Source organism: Elgaria multicarinata, chromosome 2 (genome assembly GCF_023053635.1).
Source record: "Elgaria multicarinata webbii isolate HBS135686 ecotype San Diego chromosome 2, rElgMul1.1.pri, whole genome shotgun sequence".
Taxonomy (NCBI): domain Eukaryota; kingdom Metazoa; phylum Chordata; class Lepidosauria; order Squamata; family Anguidae; genus Elgaria; species Elgaria multicarinata.
Genome location: NC_086172.1, coordinates 85,532,480 through 85,552,452, shown reverse-complemented (window position 1 = coordinate 85,552,452; position 19,973 = coordinate 85,532,480). Strand labels below are relative to the sequence as shown.

Below are 19,973 nucleotides of genomic sequence, written 5' to 3'. Positions count from 1 at the left end.
TTCAAAACCTTTTAAAATGTAACAGATTTCCAAGGAGATGGGACCAACTCCCCCACCCTCCCTTTAAAAAAGAAAAGAAAAAAGAACCAGCACTTGCCATTTCATTTCTAATGGCATATGTTCAAATGGATTTCATTCTCTTAGGGTACTTCCAGACAGAGGGCTGCTAATACAATCATTGTTCTTGTGTGGTAAGCTAGAAGTGGAACTGAACATCTTCAGCTCAGAGCCCTAGCACTTTTTTTTGGTGTGCATCTTGTAATGTTCTGTCTACACAATGGGCATGGCGTACCCGTGTGAGCAGCATTGCCGCCTCCTCTTTCCCACCCCTTTCTCCTAACATTTTGAAGCGGGTACTTCTCAACACCATTAAAGAACCTGGTTTCTGTGCATATTTTCTTAGTTTTTGAAATAACTCAATCATAAACAAACAAAATATTAGTTTAAAGAGTGCCTGCAGCACAGGGCAAGAGGATTCCAGCTAAGCTTACCTCTAAGTAAAACATGGTTACGGATCAGGTAGTGAGTACCATCAGTTTCATTTGAGTCTCTATTCAGTTTCATAACCAGATCTAATCAGACAACCCAATTTAATCAGTTTCACAAGAAGAAAACTTGTTAACTTAATTTTCCCTGCTTGTTACTTGCACTATTCTACCATAGCTCAATTCTGAGAAAATTAATAAATAGTGTCTGCAGCACAGAGCTAGTGGAGTGTAGCCTTACAGCTGGAATCTATACATCTGTACTCATAAGTGCTGCTATTTTCAATGTAATCTACTAATTAAATAGCTAATTGAAGAGTGTGGATTGAGGAAACCTCATTCCAGAAAGCAATTAATTAAGCAAAGAGCAAGTAGATCAGGGGAAAGGACTTGCAATGCAGGATATAAAATGGCCCTGAAACTGAAAATGCGTAGCAAGCAATAGAGAAAAGAAGGCCATCCCAAATACATAATCCACCTCCCCCAGAGATAACTCCTCAACTGCACTTTTCTACCCATATCTGCATTGGTATTCTGCTCTTTCCCTCCTTAAAGGATTTCTGCAGGAATAAAAAAAGACAGAGAAAGCACCGGAAAACCATACAAAGATTACAATTGACTTACAAGCTGTGTTCAGACAACACAGTAATTAATGGTGGGTTAATAGTCAACTTCACGGTCGGTTATTGAGGAGGTACTCCCCACATAATATGATTATAATCAACCATGGTGTGGATTAAGGCATTGTCGAGTTGAGTATTAGTCAATGGTGCGTTTGACTGACACATCCCGTGCCCTCTCTCCCACTTCAGACGACACAATAATCAATGTTTTTTCAAATAATCAACTCTGCACAGCGTTGGTTATTTCCCCCAAATAATCAACTGTGGTGTGAAAAGTCCCAACAGCCAACACAATAACCAACCATTGACTATTTAACCCACCATTGATTATCTTGTCGTCCAAACCCAGGCACAATGTCATCTGGACCCCCTGGTAAAATTGCATGAACAATGCATTATGATTGCATATTAAAAAACTCGTCTGGAAGTACACTTACTCAAGAACAAAAGTGGATTTGTTTTCTCACTATGAAACCAGTCATGAGACTGAATTGGGAACCAGTTAGTCTCAGACAATTAGCTTACTATCCTTGCACTAAGGGCCAAGCTACCTGTGATGATAATTATTGGAATCAGAGTAGGCATGGAGGGGAGCGTTTATCTTTTCCTCCCCTGCTTTCCAGAGGGAAATCCCTCTTCTAAAGCTAGTATTTGCTTGGGGGAGGGGGAAGAATTCCCCATTTTGTATCTAAAAAGTAAGCTCCTTGAATATTGTATACCCAAAAGCAGCAGCCTTTTGATTCTAAAAATGCATACACAAAAATTGTTAATGAATGCTGATACACTCAGTTTGGAATAATCTAGCAATCTGATTAGAGGAGATTCCCGTAAATGAAGCCCTCCACTAAACTATATTAAGCACTCAAAACTTGGAAAAAATGTTCTTCAGTCATTCAATTATCCCTAGGGTATATAAAGCTATTACATTATTCAAATACAACATTTTGAAGGACTGTATATTTATCGATTAGGCTAACTGTCATGATGTTATTATTTGTTATAGTCTGAATACATCCCCCCTCCCATACAACCTACCAAATCAATTATATTTCAGGAGCCTTTGCACCACCAACCACATGTTTGTTATATAGGAGTAAAATTCTTCTTCTTCTTCAAACTGTCGGTCACTTCCCATGTTATTATTTTCACTCAAGGGAATATGCCTGAAAGCTCTCGATATTATATATAATCCTATCTCCTTGCATGCCAGAAGCACTGCCCCCTGGGCCCAAATTTTCAACATACTTGTGGCTGCCTCTCAAATGAGCATATGTATAAAACACACTTTCACTGACGGAAGTGATGTGCAGTTGCTCCCAGTGAAAAATCACAATGAAGTAAATAGCCTGAGTTTGCAAAACAGACGGCTGCTAGAGAAGCAGCAGGATGTGGGGAGGCATATGCTTTGGACAGACACATAAGCCCTGATCCAGAGATGCATGTGGGAAGACTTTTGAATGCAGCGGAGCTTGTGGGATCTTGGTATGACACATTAGCCAAGATAAAGACAAACATGAAGCCTTGTTTCTCATGGCAAGATGTTAAAAATATTTTCGGAGACTGAGTTCACGTGAAACTTATGCTCCTGTATTTCTTTTCTGAAAACCTTTCCACTGCCTCCAACTTTCTTCTAGATCATGAAAAGCTAATTGCTGGCCTCAGGTGGCACCAAGGATGAGGAGGATTAGGAAGAGCCGATTTCCGGGATTTATGTCCATATAAAGCCTATTATAGTATGAGTCCCTTGTTTATTGCAGACCCCTCAGGAGCTTAGTTAAACTGCTTGTGGCTTTTGTTTATTCTGATCACTTGCTGTGAGGCATGGCCAGGTGGGAGCAAGCTGGCAGTGGTCGAGATAATTATGCCAAGAAGAAGCCTCTCATTTTGTGCTGCTGGCTAGCATTATCTATCCTATTTCCCTTTTCCTTCTCACACCATTATGAATGGGCTGGACTTTACAACTAGTCAAGCATGAATATTTATAAGCAATGAGTATTAGCATTGTCTTTAACAGAAAAAAATATTAAAAATACTTGAGGCTATTGGATGTCATTACTTAATTTTGTTGTGCTAAACTTTTGGAGTGTCACCTATGGACCCAAGGCTGGCCTTAAAGCTCCAACTGTTGAAAATAGCACAAAGAAGCTTTCACACACAGATCCTTGGCTGCAAATTCCATTTCTCCTGAATAGGATGCCTTGAAAATACAGCTTCTTTAGTTAGTGGGAAAATACAAGGACCTGTGCCCTACTTTTCTTGGGGTTCCCAGAGTTGCTTCCACAGCATTCTTTCATTTGTTTATAGGTAGCATATGTGCTGCAACTGTCTGTAAGTTTTTGTAAGAGCTGGTTTCATTAAATTCTTTTGTGGTGAACTGGAATCTTATGTCCAATGTTCAAGGTGGAATGCATAGGCTGATAAAAGGTAGTTTAGGATTCAAAAGGCAAATTGACTAATTATTATTCATCAGGCATCCTCCAGAGGAAAGAAACCACTTTGATTTTAAATATTACTTAGCAAACACTTCTAGAGAACAGAGCTACACGGAAAGAAACAGAAGGGTTCCTGTTGTCAGCAACACTCTGTGCTGGAGTATCTGCTGAAGGTCAAAGTGAGTGTGTCTTCAGAAAGCATGTGGCAATCACATGCTTTCCCTCAAGCTTTCAATCCTGGTCCATATTAATGGTGAATCATGCAGATAATTTAGGTAACGAAAGGGCCTATTTTCTAAGCTGCATTTATTTTCGTTAATCACTACCTCTTTTTTTAAAAAAGTAAAAAACTGACAGTGGAAATGGTCTCTTTGCTTTGGAGAGAGGTGTCTTTGTTATTTTTAATTAATATGTTAAGAGGTGCAAGAATAAGCTATGGAAAGGGGCTTGCCCAAAGGCTTTCAGAAGACCAGAAATCTGAGAAGACCAGAAATCTGCATCTGTGATATTCTTCCATGAATTCTTCCAGTGGTGGAAGTGATAAACTGTCATGGTTCAGTTCTAACAGTTCCACAGGATTTGCAAAACATTGCTGGTCAGGTATTTGCTACCAAGGGAAACCCTAGGACAGGTAATTAGAATGCATGAAAAAGCCACTCATGAGTAGTCAGGTGGTCAATGACATGTCATATCACACAACTAATGATGAGATACTAGCATCTGATAAGGTTTTCTTTTACAACTCTTTTTCACTTTTATTCATTCTTTGGGATTCATGTGCTCTCCAATCATTTAATGAGAGCATGGGAGAGGTAATCTGGTCTTTAAAGTGGTGAACACCAAAGATATCCTTCACTTTTGAATCAAGGTACCTTAAAACGCTGAAATCTAGAGGGGGGAAAGTTGGATGGTTATTGCTCCAACATGCTTTGCACTTTTGTGCTGTACACAACAAAAAATGCTTTACCTCGTACTTTCCTTCATTCTCCATCTTAATCTTTTCAACATCCAGCAAGAGTGACCAGACCTGGCCTCGCACTTGGAGGGGAATCCCTTTATAAACTCTTCGAAACATCTACAAAGTTTTAAACAAAAATAAAATTAATAATAACACAATTTTCTAAGAGATATGTAAGTTTCTCAAAATCAGCAAATCCTGTAGTAGCTTGATAATCCATAGAAAAGGATACTAAGTCATACTGAAATTAGTTTGGGTACAAATGTGTCCCAACAGTGGACAAAAAATATTTTAAGCAAGAGGGTTTCAATGAATATGCATATATTAGTTTACTTCTAATTAATGTAATGTATGTATAACTTGTCATTTGTGGAACAGATGAAACTGGGGTTTCCATAAGAGGAAGGAGCGTTGTGCCATCATTAGATACAATACAGTGCCAAGGACCATGAACCATTTAACTGAAACAGTCAGTCTAACCAAACAATTTCTACTTATTTGATCTCTCTCCATTTCCCTCCCCTCAGGTTCTCTGGGGGAAACTAAAAGGAACAAGGCTTTCTGAAGAGTAAACTTATGGCTGACCTTTTTTTAAAAAAATAGTCTGGTTCTAGTATCATAGCCCATCTATAGAAAAGGTTCTGTGGTCTAGTTACAGAATCAGTACTACTGTGTCTGATCCTGTAACATGGATATTCACTTATTTTCTTTCTAGAATCAAGGTGGTATCTTCCTATGCTTTAAAAAATTCCCGGTTGTGGAATGAGCTCCCCAGAGAGGTCCGCCTGGCGCCTACACTGTACTCCTTTCGTCGCCAGCTGAAGACCTTTTTATTCACTCAGTATTTTAACACTTAATTTTAACTTAAATTTAAATTATACTGTTTTAAGTCTGTATTTTAACCTTATATCAATTTTGCTGCGTGGTTTTATCCTGGTTGTGCTTTTTATATTGTATTTTGTATTTGTATTTTTAACTTGTTGGTTGTTTTATGATGATTTTAATTTTTGTGAACCGCCCAGAGAGCTTCGGCTATTGGGCGGTATAAAAATGTAATAAATAAATAAATAAATAAATAAATAAAAAAAACACCCCAGTAATACCAATATAACCCAAATTCTATATCAAGAAAAGCAGAGTTATGTGACCTGGATAAAAATGCAAATTAAGCATGGCTGAACTAAGTGACCCTGTTTGCACACAACGGCAGCAAATTGTGGGTTAATTATAATTAGTAGTTAGGTTAACTTTGGGTTGTTTAACCCATGGTTAACCCATTGTGTCAAGGCTTGGACATCATGGAGCAACCTCTGCTTGTCCCAGTCAGAGGTTGCATATTTAAAGAGACAGCAGTACGCACCCAAAATGTGCCACAGCAAATCATAGGCTAATTGATTAAAGATTTGCTGCTGTTACATGCAAACTGGGTCATTATCTCATTTTATATAACTTATTTAATTTCTAATCAGAAAGCGGGACAAGGAACTATGCAAGGCATTGGAACCCTACTAACTGTCCATTGAAAATCCTATCCACCCTCCTCCCACCCAACTTGTAAGATTTCACCAGACCTACATATTTTCAAGCATATTTGAGTGAACACAATGATACATTTTACAGACACACACACACAGAGAGAGAGAGAGAGAGACACTTAGATGGTTTCAATGCTGAATTCCATGCCCACTACCAAATGCTTTTAAGCTGCCTTGGCGTCTGCCCTGAAACGTGGCCAAGAAATATTTTAAATAAATAAAATAAATTGTATTGTGTGATCTCTGAATTCTGTGTATAATTCCTAGCTAGCTAGGAATGTTACTGATTCTAAAATAAAATACTTGTTTTTTTAAAAATGAGAAAAATAAAATGGATTGGGGAGGGGAAACATTACACGAGGAAACAAGTGGAAAGATTAAGCCACAAAGATACTGATAAATTTTCAGTCAGCCTTATCCTGGATGCAGTAAGGTGGAGTTACTGCAAAGGAAATTACAGCCAGGATCCCATTCCATCCCCAGCCAGTTGAAATAAAGCTCTTTCCAAAGGGCTTCGGGACCCCTGGGGTAGAGGGGCTTTTAAGATCAGGATCTACTCTAGAAAATAAAATTTAAAAAAGACATAGCTGCTAGATATTGATTTAAAGTAATGCCTGCTTTGGCCCTGAGAGGCTTCTCTGAAGAGAAAGGGGAGGATTTTTCTTTGGTTCTAGAAGTTAGATTTTTAATTAGTGCAAATCCAGCACAATGTATCGTAAATAGCTTTCAGCACTACTTCTCTGCCAAGGATTCATTTCAGTTCCTTGTAGGGAGCACGTTCCCAATGAGATGAAATTACAATTAACAACCTGCCTCTAATTTGTTTATCTATCTGATGTTCTCTCTCATCCAGGCTCTCCTTAAAATGTAAGTTTCAAAATTCCTTTATGCCTCAGGATCACTAATCACTGAAGAGCAATCATTTCACTTCACAATAAATTATTTTGGAAGAGAAAACAATAATCCAAACAAGGCGATATTACTGCTTGTGCGGCTTCCTCTGGTGTATTTTTTCTGACTTCTGAGATGTTTTAAATAGGGAAGGATATTCAAAGGCTATTTAGATGCTTCGCTGTGGATATTTGGCACTTCAGAAACAGCTGCTCCCCTACTTTTTACAAGAGTGAGCTAAATTAGAAGAAAATATTTATAGTTTTCTTTATTGTGATTAAAGACCATTTAAAAACACTCACTACTCTTAAAACTGTATTGCAATCAACTCTGTAAATAGACTTTTGCCAGTTAGGCACTGCCATGCTACTAACAATAATTATCTTTCCCCCTCCACCGTTCCCTGAAAGGTATAATCCAACCAGAATTTTGTGCCAAATGCATGTTGCTGATTACCTTTCATGCTCAAGACAGTGTCAAACAACTCTGACTAGGAGTGCCAGTATTTGAGCCCTTTCGCCAGTATGATGGATGCTTCAATGCTGCCAGAAATATGGATTGTGCATTCAATGCTGGCGGACTTTAAGTCTCAGGCACAGCTGGCTGAAAGATCCATTCTTACAAACGGCTTGTCTTGGCATTAAGCATTTGCCGCTCCATTCCTCGGGTGTGTGACAACATGAACATTCCACCATTTGGCTTGCCAGCGCTACTGTGCAGCGCACTTACTCTCTGATTACAGCATAACATGACCTTCTTTGTGAAAGTTCAAGAGCAGGCAGTTAGAATGTGGGGAGATCTGTCTAATAGAGATGGGACTAGGTAGTCTTTTGGTTCTTTCCAATTCTATAAACTACAATTTCAAGGATTACATCATCAGGCATCAGAGGCAGCCACTATAGGCAGCAGATGTTGGATGCATTCAAAGGAAGTAGTGTGGGAGAGAAACAGTTCTAATCCATGCAGCCTAAGCTACCAGAAAATTTGGGCAAGCTCCATTAAATGGAACGGGAGCTGTACTAGAGCAGATTTTACCACATATTTGTTAATTAAGCTGGTAGGGGGTTGTCATTTGGATTTTCTGTTTGAGGCACCAAAATGTTGAGATCAGCCTCACAGGGTTGAAGTTCCCAGTGTTTCTGCTGTAAATCAGGGATGGAGAATCTGTGCTAACCCAGATGTTCTTGGACTCCAACTCCCATCAGCCCCAGCCAGCATGGTCAATGGTCAAGGGTGATACGTTGGAATCCCAACATCTGGAGGGCCACAGGTTCCCTTGTAAATTAAGTACAGAATCCTACAATTTATCTTGGAAGACGTCTACATAAAGTGGAGGACCTGAAAGAAACAAACTGATAAGTATTTGGATGTTATGTGCATGTAGTTATTCTAAATCTGGGGACCAAATCAACTTTTGAGATAATCAGTGAAATTTCAATGTTCTGCAGAAGAAATTCAAATTGGTATGAAATCTAAAAAGCTAAAAATTCACACATTATTTATCCGCTCAGAGACAATGAAAATCCAGTTTCTCATGTCAGCAAACCTTATCCAGCTGGTGTACTTATATCTGAGTACAGAAAGGTGAAGGCTGGATTGATCAGAGAATAGACCATGCAGTCGAATGAGAAATGGAATCTGAAAGCTATGAAGAAGCTTATCAGCTCAGTGATCAAGCTGTCAAACTTCAATGAAGTTTCACAACTTGGGACACATGCAAAAAAGCCAATTAAACAAATTACCACTCTCAACTTGAATAGATGGGTGATAACTATGAGCTCCATCACACATAATTCCCCCACCCTGCTTTGCCTCCGCTTTTTTTTACCTCCGATGCATAAGCACATCAAACTTATGGTCCCTTTCACCTGAATATGCTGCTCTTCCTCTGGTTCGCTCTTCCATTTCACCCCACCCCTTCTCTTTCTCCCTCCAGTTCATTGGTTGCTCCTCCCCCCTCCTTTAACAAGGCATATACAAGCAGGTCTTGGCAGATGAGTACTTCGACTGCCTTTCTGCCTGATAAAAATGGAACGACCCTTTAGTCTAGCTCTTTGGGGGCATTGAGTAGTACAATCTTGCTCTGCAGAGATTCGGGCATTGTAGGATTTTTAAAAAAAATGCTTTCAAGCCTGGGATGCAAGGTTTGGGTTTTATATTGAGGCTTGGAGATGGCTGCTGAAAGAGATTGCTTTTCCCTGCCAGAACCTGATGCAATCCATTCAAGCCAACAGTAAGACTCCCACTATAGCAACCCCCCCCCCCAATAAAGGAAAATGTGAAAGTTGCATTAAAGGTGCATTAAATGCGCTTAGAGAAAATAATCCAGACTTTAACTATTCTAGGAAAGGCTGGGGAAGAGGCAGGGTGTTAGCAGGAGAGGCACAGCATCATGTGAATACCATGTTGCAAATCCGCACACCAGGCATGGCGAGAGTGCACTAAATCACTGGTGTGATGGAGCCCACAAAGGCAGCTTTTGTTTATTTTATTTATTTACAACATTTATATACCACTCTACATCTAGATAGATTCTGGAGCAGTAAATAATAAAAATAAGAAGATAAGATAATAAAAGAATAAAACTCTGTATTAAAAAATATTATTTAACAAACCAGAAAACCAATAAAAACCGTCAAGTAGAAGAAATTCATTACAAGCAAGGGAATGGAAGCTTTCATAGGATGCAGATGAAGAATAGTGTTAGAATAACTACAATGGTAAATGAGATATTAAATAAAGTAATATGGATGCAACTCTTCTTTGCTTAAGATCAGGTCTGTGCTATAACTCTTCCTCTTAAATTTAATATAAAAGCACTTTTGAAAGCCAAGCAGGCAGGTTGATTATTTCAACATACTAAACATTTCACTGCAAGAAGAAAATAAAATTTCCTGCACAAAATACAGCATAAAATATATTGCTCTTACTTTTAAAATTCAAAACACACTACAGCAATAAACATTGAACTTACAAAACATTTACTGAAATGTTACAATGCAAGCAAACAATGAAGAATCATTCAAAACTAAGAACAAAATGACTACAACACAAAACAAAGGAAAAGGGGGAGGAATCTGAAGCAGTCAGCTATCTCTTAACATTCATCAAAAATAGTTAATATAATACTCCACATTGCTTCACAAGAGAAATCCCCATATGTACAGTTCTCCCAAGGACATCAAATGCAATGGGATTTAGAGTATAGGAAGTAACTTCCCTGACCCCAGGCTTCCACTGAGGAGAATGGAGGAAGCCCTTCTTCTGGATCTGCAAGGACCTCCTTCCACCTTTTCAGTGGTTTCTCACTTCTGTACCTGACACCACTATCTTTTAAGGCTCAGATGACTCATCAATATAGGGTCAGATTCCTACCACTACTCCATAACCATCTGCTGATATCCCACCCTCAGCTTGACTTGAAGTCCACCAGAACCAATGAGTAACATGACAGGCCACACATCTTCTTACAGAGTGTAAAGAGATGCTAGCAGAAGGAGGGAGGATCTAGGCGTTTCTCCTCAACAATTTTTTTTAAAGTGGAGATAAATCACATAGTAACCCATATTCCCCCAACATTTCTCACTTATTTCTATTTTGTCTTGGTTTTTTTCTTTTGTTTCAGTGTCTTATTTATATCTTAAATGCAACCACCCCCACCCCCAACCCGTGACAATAGAATTAACATAATGGCTAGAGTTTTAAGGGGGGGGGAACATTGTCCTAATCTTTAATTCATGGTATTCATGCATGCTGCTATTCATGGAGTCAGAAAGCAGGTGTGCCGCAGAAGTATGCAGAGTTAAAAGGAATCCAGAATCCAGCCAAATGTTAAAACATCCAGAGTTCGGATTAATAATAATAATTATTATTATTATTATTATTATTATTATTATTATTATTATTATTATTTATTGCATTTCTATACCGCCCAACAGCCGAAGCTCTGAGATGGGACATATCTAGTGGTGGCCATTGTTCATGAACAGGAATAAAATCAATAGCATAAACACATACAACTGTCTCCAAATCTGAAACATAGTTGGGATGGGGATGGCAAACTGCTAAAGCTCAACAATCTGATGTGCTGTGAAATCATCAAGGCTAGCATTCCTGGTGGCTTGTAGTCCATCTCTGCATGGGGTTTTTGTGAACCTCCATGGATACAAGAATAGTGTTTTGCTGGGAGATCATCAATTGAGTTTAATTTCTGCAAGAGGTCTGTGAGATCCTGTAAACAATTACAAGAGCTATTGGCATAGGATCTGAGGATAGAGCTCAAATAGCCAGTCACACCTGCTGTGAAAATTATAGTGTTTTGTTTTTAAAAGTAGATGCTATGTTGACCCTTCCCCTCCCTTTCTCAACTGTTAAGGACAAGAATGCAAAAGATAATACAGCCACTCCTACAGCCATTAACCTTGTTAGTAGACAACTCAAAACAATTTGTGTGTGAGGCACTGAAATTTTAAGACTTGGCATCAGAGAGGAAGCACTGTTGTAATTAGAGGACTACTTTCAAGACATTCTCCTAGAAAGTAATGCACACACATAATTCAAATTCATAGGGCTGAAATTGGCCAGAGGACAGAAATAGTAGCTTGTGAAATTATAAATAAAGACTTTAACAGCCTACTCATTGATTTCAACAACATGAAGATTAAAATACTTTTCAGTCTTCTTTACAACAAAGAATAATACTTTTTTTTAAATAAAGAACAAACAATTATAATTCTACTAAAATGTGTCATACTTAAGATCCTTACCTTTTCACTGTTTCTGTATTTTCCCCACTTTTTTAACATTTTCAGCCATTTGTCCACTCTTTCAATCTCTTGAAGTTTTTGCTGGAAAATCATTTGAAAGTGAAGTTTAGAGGATTGTTTTCCAATTTTTATGAACAAAATAGAAAGGGAGATCTGGATATCCAGGTCAGCACACTCTGGTGTCATATGGTTTGAATAAGACCCAGAAAATCTAAGGAATCCCCCTTTCCCCAACTCATTCTATCCTAGAAAGTTATTATTTTCAAAGAAAAATGTATCCTATATTCTTCTCCTGTAGTTGACACAGTACCAGTGTCTTGAACCTCATCAAAAAGGAAGCTCAACACTGTTAATTAGACCTTCCCCCAGTCAGCTATACTGGCAGGGAGTGCTGGGAGGTGCATTCCAACACACCTGGAGGGCACCAAGTTGCAGAATGCTGCATTAACTCCTTTACCTTTAACAGGACCAGCCAGCCAGTTGATAGTGGCATGTAAGTCTCACAATTAAGATACTGAATGACATAATGACAGTTATCAGATCTTGTGGCTTTTGAGGTAACATGGATACCAAAGAGTGGAGTGCTCAGTCTCCTTCAGTCAATCAGATTTTCAGAATTAATGACTACCTTTCATGCCTTTGTAACTGTTATTCCACTCTCTTTCCCACCCCCAAGCTCTATCTATAATGTCCAACTGCCCTTCTGACAATTGCTCCCAGAATTTACAAGAAATCCTCAACTGTCCCCTCTGCTTATTATTGTTGTTGTTGTTGTTTATTATTATTATTATTATTATTATTATTATTATTATTATTTATATAGCACCATCAAGCTAAACTGCAACAAGCAATCAGACAGTATTGTAAAGTATAGCTTTCGTGTTGCTTTTTAGAATACATAGAGGAAATCTCTTTAAACCTTCTTTTTGATAATGCTCCATTATTTTCATAACTGGTGAAGGTCTAAGCACTATCATCTGGAGGTAAGTCTAACTGAAATCAATGTAACTTACTTCCAAGTAAATGTGTTTAGGATAGGGATGCAAGAGGTATTTTTATTTATCGAATAAATTAGATTCTTATGTTAAAAACTGCAGGCCCTTTCATCACTTGCTACTGAAATGCAAAGCCAGCAGCAGCTTTCACACCCACCCACCTCACCCCACCCCCCACAATTCCTCCACAGAAAATAAAGGTTCCATCTCCTACCTTCTCCTCCAGAGCACTGCGGGTTGGTAGTTCATGCTCGCTGAAAAAGTAAAAAAAATTAATCGAACCAATATGCAATACAAGAGTGTACAAGCAAAGTGTGCCGTACAGAAAAGAAGCCTGAAGTTATTCCCTAAAAGTTGGGCAACAATTTGGTCCTTTTTGCTAAGGAGTTTCCTATTAAGTTGGTCATTTGTTTATTTCACATTTAATCTCATTTCCGAATGACTTCCTGACCCACCCACCCCCAAAATATGGGGAAGCAGTATCAGAAGGGATATCTCTTTTGGGCTCCTGTTCACATATATAATGGATGCGTTATACATAAAAAACACAATGGAGATCCCAAAGTAGAGGATTTGTGATGTTCCCTTGTGTGAACACCTGAATCCTTTTAAAGGGAAGCTGCAGCAGATTGGAACACTTTTGGATTTCCTTAAAAGATGTTCATGATTTTCAGGAACTCTGATCACATCAGAACTATATAACATGCCTGTAGGCAGACGACACATACATTAATTTCTGGAGACAAAATCCTATCACACCTTTCCTGTATACCATGGCTGCAACTTTCTTTATCAACGAAAAGGCACTCTCTATGCTTCTCATTTGCACAAGTGGACTGAGATGGTAAGCATAGGCACATGGCTGAGTGGAGACTGAACAACACAGCCAAAAATCAGTGAAAAGAGTGCAACAGTAACCCCTCAAGGCTATTTTCAGCAAAAGATTAAAGGGCAGGAAAGAGGAACTCACTGCAAAAACCCAAATCTGTCTGTAACTTTGTAGAGAGTGAAGTCAGCATCTTCCCATGGATCAATCTGAGCCCCTTCTTGCCTTCCCTGTAAAAAACAACAACAATAAAATGCACCATGGTGGAACTTAACAGCATAAATACTTTGGTAAACTGATGGCACATTAAGAAGCAATACAAGAAAATATGAAGACAGTGTATGTACTTATGGCATTTTTATTGGGTTGATTACATACCAGGTATATGCTGCAAAAGTAAGATAGCTAATAAGGCAATGTAACAGCCATTTTGCTACGTGCTTATAATATGCACACACTGCACAAAACGTACGTTCTCACTTTAGTAAAACATAATGTGCAAGTACCCCAGTTCTATAGAAACTGCACTGAACATGTCATCATTCTTCTCCTTCCTGTCTTATACTGCTGGCATGCTTCAGCATCAAACTGGGAAGGACCTTTTAAGAGACTACACATTTTGGATAAGAAGGAACAAGCACCATAAATGGGAAACCATAATGAAATATATGTAACTCTCCTGCTCTTGTTTTCAGATCCAAAATCCTTTCAGGGGATTCTGCCTGAAGAATATTGGAAGAATGCCTCTTTGATTGTAGAGTTAGAGGGTATATAGTCAAAGCAAGTTGAATACACTGTAGCCAACTATTTTTGCTCTCATTAAGACCCAATGGCCTCTCCAACACAAGAAATGCATGTAAACCAAACTGTACGTGACCATGGCTCAGCGGCAGAATACATGCATTCAGAAATCTCTCTATTTGTTTACCATTTTCTTTCATCATCCTTCTTAAACCAGTAAAATACATTTTTCTACAAATAATACGGTATACCTCAATAGCATCTAAAATGTGGTCAGCCAAAAACAGCTTGAAATGGCTTTGCACAGTTTCTTGACTTTGGCTCAGATTTTGGCAACAAATAAGGAGCATCCACAGAAAACTTCCATGTCCCTATCATAAGGACTTGCTGCATCAATCGAATAATTAAGAGGATGCTCTGAGCAGATCTGACAGATTGAAATGATACAGAAAGGGATTTTAGAATCCAATAATCTTAAGCAGCTGGGTAGACTGTGATCATTTTAGCTTTGTTATATTAGAATCCATGACTGATGACAATGAGGCATCTCAAGAGGTTACCGAGACCAACAAAAATAAAAGCCCACATTGACAGCAAGTTATGTGTTGTTGCGTATGACCTTGAACAACTTCTTCTTCTTCTTCTTCTTCTTCTTCTTCTTCTTCTTATTATTATTATTATTATTATTATTATTATTTAGAATATTTATATACCGCTCCCCATTGAAAAACTTAGGCTTGCATCTTATGATATAGCTGCCATGTAGAAGACTCATGAAATTACATCCATGTGGAAGTGCTCCAAAAAGCAAGTCATTCTATGAAATTGACTTATTCCATGCTCCTGGCAGTGGCTTGTGGCAACATAGTACCAACAAGTCAGTGGGCCAGTTTGCACGTAACTATAGCCCATGGTTAAGCAATCCATGGGCTGTCGGGAACAAGCAGGAGAGAGCAGATGTGCTGCCTGCATGACATATGAACCCAGACTGCTGGGTTGTTTAGGGGCAAAAACAACAACAACAACACAGTGGTTAACCCAACAACAAACCAGGGGTCCTTACCTTCTCATACTTAGCAATGATTTCTGCTCTTTCCTCTGCTATAAAGGCATCTATGTCTTTCTTCATGTCAAAAGCTGTAAGAAAAGGGAACAATAAGTGCCCATCAAAAAATAATTTCTGGATGGATTAAAACAAAAACAAATACAGTATTAAAACTACAATAATTAAAATACGGTGTAAAACTTTCCTTTTAGTAAAGACTGAATAAAACAACTAGCAGCTTAAATTATGAAACCAGCCTAAAAACAGTGGTGCGGTAGTGGAGTGCAATTCTAACACAAGAGCCTGCTACTACATTTAGTTAGTTCTTTAATTGGAATTATATCCAGGAGTAAAGAGAGAACAAATATCTATACATTTTTAAGACTAAATGATTAGGACAGCAAGGAGCAAGAATGAACTTATGATAAAAAAATAATAACAAGGCCTCTCCAACAAATACAGACACATACATCTGTTGACATGGGGTGCCTTCTAACAATTGTTTACTGCCTTTTTCAGCTTGTTAATGTGGTTCACATGCAATAATATGGGAAGCCATTCATTTGTAGTGTCCCGTCACAGAGGAAAGCAATTGTTTTGTATTAGAAACATTAGAAAGGTGTTTCAGTGCACAATTTTTTAAATCCAATTAAAAACATGTGATTGTCTTTCTCATTACAATTACAAAACCAATGTCAGCAATTCCTTAGAAAACCTGGCTGATATTTCCATAGCTGACTAAGGAATATATACATTATGTACATTAATGTACATTATGACCAAGTTCTAATTGGCTTCCAAAGCTCTGCCTCTTAAATAAATTACATACATACATACATTTATGTGTTTGTATGTGTATATGCAAATAAGTCTGTGCAAGTTACTAACAGGCTCACTTATATATACTTAGGATATGAATTTTGTTTTCTGAATTTTTGTGAACAGCCTTGGTTGGTTCCAGAAAGGTTGTATGAAACAAACACACACACACACATACACCACCACCACCAACAACAAAAATACCACTGAGTATAATGGTTAAATAGGAAACAGAGGTCATAAGCCACAGGACATAATTTTTTCTTCTACAGTCTGATATGTTCTTGTTTCTTGGAAAGTAGATGAGAGATTGGAAGACATTCCAGGGCCTTGAATGTTGTTCCCCGCCTCAATCCAATCGGAGAGATGGGTAAGAAAATGATGATGATGATGATGATGCCTTCCAACCAGATATATACAGCAAGCAAGGAGTGGTGCTTTGTGAAGAAAAGGAAAGCAGTGGAGTGGCAGGGGGAGGATTACTTCCATCAATAAAATAAATTTTGTGCTGTGGCTGGAAAGGACAGATGAATTCCCCGCCCAGCAGTTAATGCCAAGGGCCTCACAAGATCAAGGATAGTGGAACAGGTTCCATGTTTAGGAGATGAAGCAGGAATCCCAAGGGCAACAAATTGAACCACTTGAAGTCTTGTTTTTCCTCCTAAACCTTCTCCTCATCTCTCATTCTCTCTTACTGTCAATGATGTTACGCTTACTCCAGTCAAGGAAGCTCATAGTCTTGGCTTTATATTTGATTCCTCGCTCTCCTTTATTCCTCATACTGAGGCAGTAGCTAAATCCTGTCGTTTTTTCCTGTATAATATTGCCAGGATTTGATCATTTTTGTCTGTCTCTTCTGCCAAGACTCTTGTTCATGCATTGGTTATTTCTCGGTTGGACTACTGCAACCTTCTTCTCACTGGCCTTCCTTCTTCTCACATCAGTCCGTTGGTTTCTGTTCACCACTCTGCTGCTAAGATCATCTTCTTGGCTCGCCGCTCTGACCATGTCACTCCACTTCTGAAATCTCTTCATTGGCTTCCAATTCACTTCAGAATCCAATATAAACTTCTCCTGTTGACCTACAAAGCTTTTCACTGTCTAGCTCCTTCCTATCTCTCCTCTCTCATCTCACACTATTGCCCCACTCGTGCTCTTTGCTCCTCTGATGCCATGTTTCTCGCCTGCCCAAGGGCCTCTACTTCCCTTGCTCGGCTTCGTCCATTTTCTTCTGCTGCCCCTTATGCCTGGAACGCTCTTCCAGAACATTTGAGAACTACAAGTTCAACCGCAGCTTTTAAAGCTCAGCTAAAAACTTTTCTTTTTCCTAAAGCTTTTAAAATTTGATTTTGTTCTGACTTTATACTGTTAGTTTTACCCTACCCAGTGCCTGTTTACCCTACCCAGTGCCTGTTTGCTTTCTCTTCCCCAACTTATTGTTTTATCATGGTTTTATTAGAATGTAAGCCTATGCGGCAGGGTCTCGCTATTTACTGTTTTACTCTGTACAGCACCATGTACATTGATGGTGCTATATAAATAAATAAATAAATAAATAAATAATAATACCTGGTTAAAAAAAAGTGGGGAAAGCTTTTAAAACTAATTAATAAAAACACAAAATGGACTTGTTTCAGAATTTGGACTTACTGGGGTAGATCTCCACTGCAGTAAAAACAGTGTGAATTAGTCATAAGACACAAAGCAAATCTGAACATGCACAGAGAAAACCTGAGCGCAGCCTTTTGGGTCAAAGACAGGCCATACAGAGCTGGTCTTCTATGTGGCAGAGTCTAGTGAGAAGAAAGAGAAAAAAACACTGCCTCTTGTCCAAACATGGCCATCCACGTATTTGCCCTCAGCATTAATTTTGTTCTGTCAAAACCACTAAATTCACATAACCATCCCTCAGAAAATGAAACAAGTGATTGATACAAACCAAAACATGATGAGCCTTACCTGAGATGGCTATTATGTTTAGCCTTGCACCTGTTGAAGCTACAGTAGCCTCTTCCTCCTTAATGCTACCGAACAGAAAACATTCCAAATGCTCGACGGATGCCTTCACAACTGGCTCTTCTGTTTGCAGCCAACTCTTTCAAGCAGTTCTTAGCCTGATCATTCTCAGCCTTGCCCATGCATTCCACAGTCAGTGAAAACTTATTTGCCTTTTTTGCTGTTTTTCTGCACAAGTGTTGGTCATTAGTCAGGTTGAAAGGAATACCGCTGTAGTAGCTCTTCCTATGCAGATAATCACATTCTTCCACTAGGTTGACTGGGGGAAAAAACACCAACAGAAATATTATTTTTAGCATCTTGAGCTGTGGCCATTCTGCACCACCACCATTGTCGCTGCTTTCTTCACAGACTTACCCTTACTTTACCTTAAGACTAAAGACATGTCTGCATGGCAGCTTTCCATACTATTGATTTTGATTATCTGCCTTGAAAATAAGTTCACAAAAGTTGCTACCCATGAAAAAGTTGACTACCCTGCATGTCCACACACCTTTGTCCTGGCAATTTCTAACACACTGACACAGCCTGAAAAATAAAGAGACAGCTTTTTTCCTAATGTCCAAGAGCTGCCTTGTTCATTCAACTAAAGAGAAGTATTTGCTGTAGGTATTTACAAGCTAACAATAAGTGCTACCTTAGAATCACATGAAATATACATGGGAACAATTGTACAATACTGGTGGCATATATTCCACCACTTTGAAAATAGGACTAGGATTGTGGCTTGATTGGTCCTTCTCTGTAGTATGGCCTGCCAGGAACTAGAAGAAGGAAAATCACAGTACAAGCACCTCTGTGCACATATACTACATTTTGTAAGTACCCCATCATCCGAACCTTTCAACATCTCATAATGGTGCACCCTTCCATGTGCCTGAATTTTTCAGAGACCGTGTACATCCACTCTAGAATTGTAACATGCATCTCGTCTGGGAAATCGAGAGGTGTCACCCACCCCTTATTATAACTGCATGCATCTTAAATCATGTCTTAAAATGAAATGTTTGAAGTCTAGTCTTCATTATTTTTTAGACTACCTGAAGAGAATACTTACAATTTAAGGCTTAGTCTCATTTGTCATGATCTCACAATGTTTTCCACGATAATTGAAAGAAGATAAAGTTCCAAAAATTATATTAAGGAGAGGAGCTCCATGGTGAGAATCAATGAGATACAAACTGGTCTATACACTAGAATCATACCAGGTGCACTTAAGTACCACTTAAATTAACATGACATCAAGTTAGGCAAATTGAATCTCAAGTTACCTATCTTTCATCAAGTAAAGAATTTGGAACTATTCGCAGAAGTGGTGTATTACATACTTGCTTTACTGTCCATAGACACAGCTTTATTCTGAATTTTCTATAGATAAGAGTTGAATGGTGGATGCCCCTGAAATGCACTCAACAGCTAGTGCAGAATGCTGCTTCTAGAATTTTGACTGAGGCACAATACTAGGACCTCATAATCCCATTACTGTATCTGCTGATGGGCTGCCAGTTATTCTAAAATGCAATTCAAAGTGCTTGCTATTATCTTTAAAGCCCTAAACAACTTTGGTCCAAATTACCAGGTTCATGTCTCCTTCCACATGAACCTGTCTGTTCTTTAAGATCAGCTTCTGCACCCCTCTTCTGTGTGCCATTGCCTTCAGAAGCACCGTTGGTGGCAATGCACAAAGGGGCTTTCTCAATGGCAGCCCCGTCTGTAGAACTCCCTGCCCGAGAAGTTAAATCATCTTCCTTTTCACCTGTGTTTCATCGGCAAGTGAAGTCATTTCCTTTTCTTTCTTTTTTAAAAAAAGCATTGGGCTCTGCTGTTGCTTAATTTTATTT

The 19,973-nt window shown here is 38.7% G+C and overlaps 1 protein-coding gene across 1 annotated transcript in view; it reads right to left on the bottom strand.

Moving 5' to 3' along the window:
• The window catches only part of LOC134392613 (USP6 N-terminal-like protein), a 114,887-nt gene that overhangs the window by 20,748 nt on the left and 74,166 nt on the right, over nucleotides 1-19,973 (bottom strand). Inside the window, exons 2-7 of the mRNA XM_063117077.1 lie at nucleotides 18,076-18,391; nucleotides 15,316-15,389; nucleotides 13,656-13,741; nucleotides 12,900-12,939; nucleotides 11,691-11,771; nucleotides 4,508-4,615 (exon numbers count right to left, since the gene is read on the bottom strand). Coding sequence (XP_062973147.1) covers nucleotides 4,508-4,615; nucleotides 11,691-11,771; nucleotides 12,900-12,939; nucleotides 13,656-13,741; nucleotides 15,316-15,381 — 381 coding nt within the window. The 5' untranslated portion in view covers nucleotides 15,382-15,389; nucleotides 18,076-18,391. The remainder of the gene's footprint in view (nucleotides 1-4,507; nucleotides 4,616-11,690; nucleotides 11,772-12,899; nucleotides 12,940-13,655; nucleotides 13,742-15,315; nucleotides 15,390-18,075; nucleotides 18,392-19,973) is intronic.